This window comes from Austrofundulus limnaeus, unplaced genomic scaffold (assembly GCF_001266775.1).
Source record: "Austrofundulus limnaeus strain Quisiro unplaced genomic scaffold, Austrofundulus_limnaeus-1.0 Scaffold440, whole genome shotgun sequence".
Lineage (NCBI taxonomy): Eukaryota > Metazoa > Chordata > Actinopteri > Cyprinodontiformes > Rivulidae > Austrofundulus > Austrofundulus limnaeus.
Window position 1 is genome coordinate 377,257 of NW_013952842.1, and position 8,460 is coordinate 385,716.

Below are 8,460 nucleotides of genomic sequence, written 5' to 3' on the forward strand. Positions count from 1 at the left end.
TCTCTAACTATAAGACAGTCTGTAGACTGGCAGGTTAGTCTCTCTAACTATAAGACAGTCTGTAGACTGGCAGGTTAGTCTCTCTAACTATAAGACAGTCTGTGGACTGGCAGGTTAGTCTCTCTAACTATAAGACAGTCTGTAGACTGGCAGGTTAGTCTCTCTAACTATAAGACAGTCTGTGGACTAGCAGGTTAGTCTCTTTAACTCTGAGACAGTCTGTGGACTGGCAGGTTAGTCTCTAACTATAAGACAGTCTGTAGACTGGCAGGTTAGTCTCTTTAACTCTTTAAACCCTGATGAAATATGTTTTCTGTTGTCTTCAACCTTCTTGTCTCTCAGGTGGGAGACGAGGTGGTCGTCTCCACCAGCAGCTACGAAGCATCAGAGACAGAAAAACACCTGATCACTTCAGTGTCAGCTGACGGCCGCGTTCTGACCCTGAACCAGCCTTTGGGCCACACTCACATCGGTCAGTTTTATGTTCTGAAACGTGGCACTTAAAGAATCAGACACTTTGTTTCTACAGTCATTCTGAACCATATTTTCCCCCTCAGTGAATCAGGTGTCTCTGTCTGTGTCCAGGTGAGACTCACTCTGTCTCAGGTACGTCCTTCTCCTACATCCTGGCAGCAGATGTTGGTCTCCTGAGCAGAAACATAAAGCTGGTGGGTCAGGACTATCCGGACATGATGACCGAGTCGTTTGGAGCCAGACTGCTGATYGGCACCTTCTCCAGCTCTGGGATCAACTACAGAGGTGAGAAAACACCTGAAAATATAAAYATTTCTTCTTGTTTATCATGAATAAAAACTTTTATAGAACCGATGTGGACACGTTCTCATCAGTCCTTCAGAGGTTCTTAATGTTTTAGTTTCAGAGAAAACTTCATGTTCACTCAGAAAAAACTGTTTAAAGTTCAGACTCAGAAGGCCCTCGTGTGTTCTGATATCTGAAAAATGAATCGTTATCGTTAAATGAATTAAAATTAATTGTTGAATGAATCTATTCTTAAATTGGAGCAGCTTCTGTTCTTGTCTAAGTTTCTTGGTGTTTTCTGAAAAGAATGAATGAATCGTTTCTTTAAAAAGAATCGTTTCTTTAAAAAGAATCGTTTCTTTAAAAAGAATCGTTTCTTTAAAAAGAATCGTTTCTTTAAAATGAATTGTTTCTTTTAAATGAATCGTTGAAGGAATTGGTTCTTAAATTGGAGCAGAGTTTCTGTTCTGGTCTAAAGTTTCTTGGTGTTTCTTGAAAAGAATGAATGAATCGTTCTTAAATCAAGTTTCTTGTGTTTATATTTCTGTTTTTATTCAGCAGAACTGTAACTTGATTCTTTGTCCGAGGATAATCTGATGTCTTCTTCCTGAAGGGAAAGCTCAGATYAGGAACGTGGAGTTCTTCCAGTCGGGTCAGGAGGGTTGGACCGACTCTTACGACCCGCGGTACTCTGTGGCCTTCCTGGACCTGGGTCAGGTAAAGCTGGAGGACCAGGAGCTGCTGGTCCCTCTGCGGTGGTAAATAACCATTTGTTTGTGTGTTGAAAGGTTTCAGGGAACGAGTCGTACCTTCAGGGTTGCTCCTTCCATGATGGCTTCTCTCCGGCCATCGGAGTGTTTGGGACGGCGGGACTGAGCATCGATGATAACGTCGTCCATCACACCGTAGGAGAAGGTAGAGCCACTCAGAGTCTGTTGATGGGACAAGCTGTAGTCTGAAGCTCCTCCTGTGTGCAGGGATCAGGGTGTGGGGAGACAAGATCACGCTCAGGAGGAACCTGGTGATGAAGACTCTGTGGCCCGGGTCCTACCAGGACCGAGAGGAGTCCTCTAACGTCCAGTGGAACGCAGCCATCGAGGTTTGTCCTCTGAAAATACACAATCAGCTGATCTTAAAGAATGGACTGTTTCAAAGTAAAACTATAAGTCAGGAAGTTGTCCAAAGTTCACTCCATATATGGGCTCAGCTTCCTAAAGCCTCTCATTATAAAGAGTCTATTTTCAGAGGTCTGTTCTTCTACAGCATGATGTTTGATGAACMGTCTCCAGCTTCTATGATCTGTTGTGTTGTTGCTCAGGTCAACCAGGGCACCAACGTGGTCCTGCAGCACAACATCGTGGCGGGTTATGAGCGAGTGGCGTATCGCATCAACGGTGAACCGTGTCCAGGTGAGACGCGGCTTTAATGAATGCTGACAGTTTCCCGTCAGAGGTTAAAGCTAACAGAACCTCTCTGCTGCTACTGCTGGCTGCTGCTGCTGCAGAGTTTCCAAACGAGAACGAGGCCTGGGCTCAGAACGAGGCGCACGGCGGTCTGTTCGGCGTCTACATGAACAAAGACGGCTTGGCCGGCTGCAGCTTCATACAGGGCTTCTTCGTCTGGAAGACCTTCGACTTCGCCATCTACTTCCAGGTCAGAGGTCACTGCTCCAGATACTCACCGTCTGGTGTTTTTATAAAGGTTTCAGGGTAAAGTTAGGTTAACCTCCTCCTCCTCTGGTCTCAGACCATCATGAGCGTCGTGGTTTCTAACGTGACCCTGGTGGACAACGGGATGGGCATCATGCCGCTCGTCTACGCTCCACCGTCTCTGTCGCACGCCTACGCAGATAAGACGGTGCACGTTCAGGTGAGGAGGTTCACCTGGACGTAACCAACCTAACAGCTGCTCATCTTTTATTAAAACCTTTTTTTTTTTTAAACCCAGAACTCTCTGATCGTCGGCAGCAGCCCCAACTTCAACTGCTCCGACACGCTGGACGCAGAGGACTTCAACGTGGCCGTGAGCGCGCCACACCGAGCTCCCAGACCGCTCCAAGGTGCAGGTTTTCTTCACACAGGTTGTGTGCCGAGATATTCAGATTAATGAGGAACCTGTTGGATTTCAGCCTCATGATGGACGTGTTGGTAGAAGCAGGAAGTTAATGGTCTCTCACCTGAAACATCTTTATACTGTAAACCTTGTGCCAGCAGGAAGTGAATCTGAATGTGCAGAATTTGAAATTGAATGCACATTCAGATTCACTTCCTGCTGGTACATTTATCCCATACATACTACATCTTCTCTGTGTTTTGGGGTTTGTTTGTGCAGGAGGCAGATCTGGAATCTGCTGGCCCACGTTTCAGTCAGGACACAACACGGCTCCAGGTAAACCTCATCACCTGAACATGAACTACAACTCCATCAAAGGCCTGATGAAGGTCACAGGTGAGCATTTGTTCCATCATCTCTTCTGTCTCGTGTAAAAACTCTCCTCCGTCTTTAATTCATTGATTTGTTTTTTTAGACACAACATTTGTGAACTTCCGTTCCGTGTGCTCGGGTGAGATGAACTTCATGTTCATCACCAACCCTCTGAACGAGGACCTGCAGCACCCGGTCCAGGTCTCAGGCCTCCGGATGGTGGACGGCTCAGAAGATGCTAAAGTCTTCATCCACAGACCTGATCTGGGGTTGGTGCTTTCAGCTCAGAGTTTTTACAGCCTGATGAACGAGAAAAACATGAATCCTGTTTTTGTTGCTCAGGAAAGTGAACCCAGCGGACTGCGTGGACATGGACTGTGACGCCAAGAAGAAGACCCTGTTGAAGGACCTGGATGGGTCCCTGTTGGGCGCAGTAGGAGCTGTGGTGCCTCAGTCTGAGTTTGAGTGGGGAGGGGATCCCAGGAGGGGTCTGGGGGACTATCGGATCCCTAAAGTCCTGCTGACGGCCCTGAACGGCAGCAGGATCCCTGTGGAGCAGGTCACACCTAGTAAAGGTAAGAGAACCCACCTGGTGCAGAGGGGTTAGGATGAGCTCATCAGAAACTGATCCTAAACGCTGCGTTCAGGTGTAATCAGGAAAAACTGCACCTACATGGCCTCCTGGCAGGGCTACAGGTGCTCCGCTTTGAACTACCGGATGCTGGTCATCGAGAGCCTGGACGCGGACACGGAGACCAGACGTCTGTCCCCCGTCGCCATCCTCGGAGACGGCTTCGTGGACCTGATCAACGGTTTGTTCTGATCCTGTCTTCTTCCTGCTCAGGTGAAAGCTGTGGTTCTGAAGGTGTTCTTGTGTTCAGGTCCTCAGGACCACGGCTGGTGTAACGGCTACACCTGTCAGATGAGGCTGTCTCTGTTCCACAGCATCGTGGCCACAGGCCACGCCTTCGACGTGTTCTTCACCAGCGTCAGCCCGCAGAAGCTCCGCCTCCTGATGCTCAACTCGGACCCCTCTGAGGTGGGTCCAGTGAGTCCTGCTCAGCTCCCAGGTGCTGTTTGAGGTAGTTCTCTGAATGAATGGTTTGTGTGCAGAGCGTTCTGGTGTCCGTGTTCTACTCCAGTCCTCAGCGGCTGGACGTTTACGTCGACAACAGTCTGGTCCCGCCCACCAACGCTGCATGGAACCAGGCCAGAACCGACTACACCCTGATGAAACCAGCCTCTGCAGGTACGGTTTCTGCAGCTGAATGTCTAACATCAACCCTTCAAAGACCTAAATCCAGCTCTGGGGTCCCCGCAGACCAGTACGTTCCTCAGATGAACGCCTCTGCTGGAAACAACTACTTCGACCAGGACTACAAGATGCTGAAGGTTCTGGTGAGAGGCTCCGCCCCCGTGGAGATCAGAACCGCCCCTGTTCTCGTTCTGGCCTTCAACTTGCCTGCCATGACMGAGGCCGAGTTCTTCGGGGACAACCTGATCCAGAACCTGGCCCTGTTCCTTAAAGTCCCCCCTCTCATGATCCGCATCACAAACATTGTCAGGGAGGACGGCGGCGTGCGGCGGAGGAGGAGGTCCACGGGCCTGACGGTGGAGGTGGAGATCAAGAAGCCTCCCRTCCAACAAACCACCAACAGCACCAACGGTTAGAGACCAGGGGAGCTGGGTCTGAGCCGGTCCACAGGTTCTGAAACCATCTTTGTTTTTCAGATGAGGACTTCCAGCTGCTGAGGACCATCGCTGATGATCTGGGTCAGGCTGCGGTCTCTGGAAACCTCAGCCAGTCCATCGGCTTCAACGTGTCCACTGTGGGCATCGTCCCTCCACCTCCTTCGTCCTCAGACCCGAGCTGGAGCGAGGTGAGCCGGATCCACGCCCGTCCTGCTGGTTCTGGTCCTGATGAGGCGTCTCTGAGCTTCAGGTTAATAAAAAGTTTTTAACCTGCAGGTGGCTGGAGAAGACGTGAGCAGAGACCAGCCCACGGTGAGCTACGTGTCCGGAGTCTCCCACCTGCTGCTCGTGGTGGACCCCACACCTGGTCAGTTTGTTGGTCCTCTGTCCCAGCAGCCCAGCCTGAAGGCTGTGGACGAGCAGGTGAGTCCATCAAGTCCTGCTTCTGATAAGTTATTTGTAGTCTTGATAGGTCATGTGATCATGTGACCCTCTGACCTGATCAGGTCATGATGAGGTCATGTGACCCAGGCTGTGTGTTTCAGGGGAACTGTGTCTCGGTGGGAGTGACGTCTCTCACTGTAACAGCCGGTCTGAAGAACTCCAGTGGGGACCCGGTGTTTGGACTGGACGGGAACACCACCATCCTGTTCAGGAGCTGCTGGGCCAACTTCTCAGACCTGTCCATCGTCAGCGGCGGTGCGTTTGTGTTCCTCCTCCAGATGAAGTCAACGTTCTGATCCGTCAGCAGAGCTCAGTAACAGCTGATCTTCTGTCTGCAGGGGACAACCTGACCATGGTCTTCACCATGAAGGACTGGGGGGCCCAGTCTGGGACCTTCACTGTCAGAACCCTTGTCCCCACACAGGCCCCGACGCCCTCCACCACCACCACGGAGGCTCCGCCCTCCACCACCACCACGGAGGCTCCGCCCTCCACCACCACCACGGAGGCTCCGCCCACCACCACAGAGGCTCCGCCCACCACCACCACCACCACGGAGACTCCGCCCACCACTGATGACAGCATCTTCAGCTCCGGCGCCTCGCTGTCGGCCGGTGGTCTGTTCCTCATCAGTGTGGTGGTCTGCTGCTTCGCCAGCCTCCCCATCTGTTAGAGGTTCTACACCTGACACGGGCCAGACCGGTTCCTGAGGTCCAGATCCTGGTTTTAGTCTGATCCAGACACGATGTTAACACTTCATGTTTAAATATAATAAAACCTGTTTGATTTATTGAAGGAAATCTTTTTATTTCATTTTGGATCATAGTTTAGAACCTGAGAACTTCCTGTTTATAAAGGTTCTGATCCAAACAGCCAGTACATCAATTATTATATCACATATTCTTTATATTTTATTTTCAAGGCAGAATGTTGGGTTGTTTATTTAAATATAAATTTAAGGTTTAATCAATATTTGTAAAATTATTGTTTCGTTTTATCAAATGATTTCTATAAAATTATGTTTTCAATAAATTCAGATTTTCATGAAAATCACATGTTAAATTGTTTTTATTTCTGAATCAGGACCTGATCGACTCCAGAGATTATAAATTGGACCCCCCAATAATAAAGTTCAGAAATATAAAATTTAAAGTAATGTCAAACTGCGAAGAGAAAACTACATAATTTTTATAGACAAGATGATGATTTTATGTCTTCTGATAATTAGGAACAAAAAACATGTATTTTCAGAATAATTCATAAAAGCATATTAATTTACTCAAAATCCTAGCTATATTAATAAATATATGTATATTTAAACACAAATACTGTAAAATGTGTTGTTTGGGAAGTGGGTGGTAACATGTAGCATGCAGAATATGTATTTGCTGACCCTGACCAGAGGACACCTGTGGTTCTGTCTACAGGACACACCTGGGTTTAGTGTCCCCGTGGTCCGGACCCTCACCTGGTCTTTTCTGACCCACAGTGGGGTCCGGATCCCAACTTGTCCACTGAAGTGGTTTTCTGCTCAAACCCAACAGCCTCAGCTTGGTTCTGATCCAGATCTAACCTGGGTTTCTGGACCCAGGTGCAGCAGGAGGGTCAGACCTGAGTCTCTGTCCGTGGTTCTGAAGGCTCTGATTGGCTGCAGGGTTCTGGTCTGACTTTAGGACCGGTTCTTTGTTTCTCCACCAGATGGCGCACCAGATGAACACAGATCAACCGGGTCAGATCAACCAGGTCAGATCAACCGGGTCAGGTCCAATAAAACCTGCTGAAGTGATAAAGTTCTGCAGAACCAAACATCTGATGGTCTGGGTCTCAGATCTGGACCTGACAGGACTTTTCAGGTCCACGGATTCACTTCAGACCCTCAGCTCAGAATGTGGGCGTGTTCTGACCCGCTTCTCTGTGAATGTGGACCTCCTCTCCCTCTGCTCTGTGTCACAGTCCAGTCCGGTCCGGTCTGGAGCTCAGAGGATGGATTTCTGTCTTGTTGCGTCTCTCTGTGGGGTTCTGCTGGTTCTGTTGGACCTTTGTCCTCCTGCTGCCCTGCAGAGCATCGCGGCTCCAGAACCTCCTGACTTCATGCTGTCCATGTACAGAACCTTGTCCTCAGCAGAGACACTGGGTCTGAACACCAGCCTGTTCCGCTCCTCCGAGGCCGCCGACACCATCATCAGCTTTGTGGACCGGGGACAAGGTTTGTGTCTTACCTTACTGCAAACAGAACCTGTTGGTCCTGCTAGGTCTGGACTGGACCTGAGGACAGACAAGGTCCAACAATGTTCTGATGGTTCRGGTTTAAAGTCGAACTGGTTGTTTAAAAGTTGAAATAATTAGATAATTATGATTCAAACTGTTCAGAACAATTAGATTTATTTTTCTCTGTAATGAAATCATCTGAACATGTTTGTATAAAACGTGGCTGAGAGCTTCTGTGGTGTTTAAACTGCCACAGCTGGGTTACCGGGTCGGCTCAGATGCTGCAGAACCAGGAGGTTCTGATAGAAACAGGTCAGGAGTTTTCACTCTTTTTTATTATTCGAAACAAAATGTAGAAAAACTTAAAAAAACACATGGTTCCTGCGGGGTCTTAAAGTCTAAAAAGGTCTAAGTTTTAAAGTACCTGTGATGGCAAATATTTGTATCACATATGAATGTTTTTTATAAAGAGGACATTAATAAAATATTGTAAAATAAATTTCATGTGGCTGAGATGAACAGTTGTTGAGATATTTACCTGTGAAGTAACAGGAAGTGATGTCACAGGGGAATGTCTGCGTGTGAACAGAGCTTTGCTAACAGCTAACAGCTAACAGCTAACAGACTGCAGAGAAGAATCTGATGTTTCTGTAGATTATTTCTGACCCATCATATCAAAATGAGGATTAAATCAAATTAGGTCAAAATGACCTAACGACATTTTCAGATTCTTGTCTTTAAAAGCTACATTTTGATACCTGGATCATCCTGACATCATAATTAAATCCATATATATGACTTAATTTGTCTTGTTGGTTACAATAATACATAAATATTTGGTCTGAATCTTAATTTGATGTTAGTTTAATGAGGAATTTTTGATGTTAATATAAAAAGTAAACCTTAAATAGTATCCTTATATTAAGATTTCCC

General features: G+C 47.7%; 2 protein-coding genes across 3 annotated transcripts in view; both read left to right on the forward strand.

The window, feature by feature from the left end:
• pkhd1l1.1 (PKHD1 like 1, tandem duplicate 1) overlaps positions 1–6,372 on the forward strand; it is a 24,909-nt gene extending 18,537 nt beyond the window's left edge. For both annotated transcript variants that reach the window (XM_014024797.1, XM_014024798.1), the window contains exons 58-77: positions 343–472; positions 586–759; positions 1,373–1,476; positions 1,548–1,674; positions 1,737–1,858; positions 2,078–2,168; positions 2,264–2,412; positions 2,506–2,628; positions 2,707–2,818; positions 3,091–3,207; positions 3,287–3,452; positions 3,526–3,758; positions 3,831–3,995; positions 4,065–4,222; positions 4,297–4,432; positions 4,505–4,849; positions 4,915–5,063; positions 5,152–5,298; positions 5,421–5,574; positions 5,658–6,372. In XM_014024797.1, coding sequence (XP_013880251.1) covers positions 343–472; positions 586–759; positions 1,373–1,476; positions 1,548–1,674; positions 1,737–1,858; positions 2,078–2,168; positions 2,264–2,412; positions 2,506–2,628; positions 2,707–2,818; positions 3,091–3,207; positions 3,287–3,452; positions 3,526–3,758; positions 3,831–3,995; positions 4,065–4,222; positions 4,297–4,432; positions 4,505–4,849; positions 4,915–5,063; positions 5,152–5,298; positions 5,421–5,574; positions 5,658–5,992 — 3,237 coding nt within the window. In that variant the 3' untranslated portion in view covers positions 5,993–6,372. The remainder of the gene's footprint in view (positions 1–342; positions 473–585; positions 760–1,372; positions 1,477–1,547; positions 1,675–1,736; positions 1,859–2,077; positions 2,169–2,263; positions 2,413–2,505; positions 2,629–2,706; positions 2,819–3,090; positions 3,208–3,286; positions 3,453–3,525; positions 3,759–3,830; positions 3,996–4,064; positions 4,223–4,296; positions 4,433–4,504; positions 4,850–4,914; positions 5,064–5,151; positions 5,299–5,420; positions 5,575–5,657) is intronic.
• A 239-nt stretch (positions 6,373–6,611) lies between these two features.
• The window catches only part of LOC106529387 (growth/differentiation factor 6-B), a 6,730-nt gene continuing 4,881 nt past the window's right edge, over positions 6,612–8,460 (forward strand). The window contains exon 1 of the mRNA XM_014024802.1: positions 6,612–7,525. Coding sequence (XP_013880256.1) covers positions 7,018–7,525 — 508 coding nt within the window. The 5' untranslated portion in view covers positions 6,612–7,017. The remainder of the gene's footprint in view (positions 7,526–8,460) is intronic.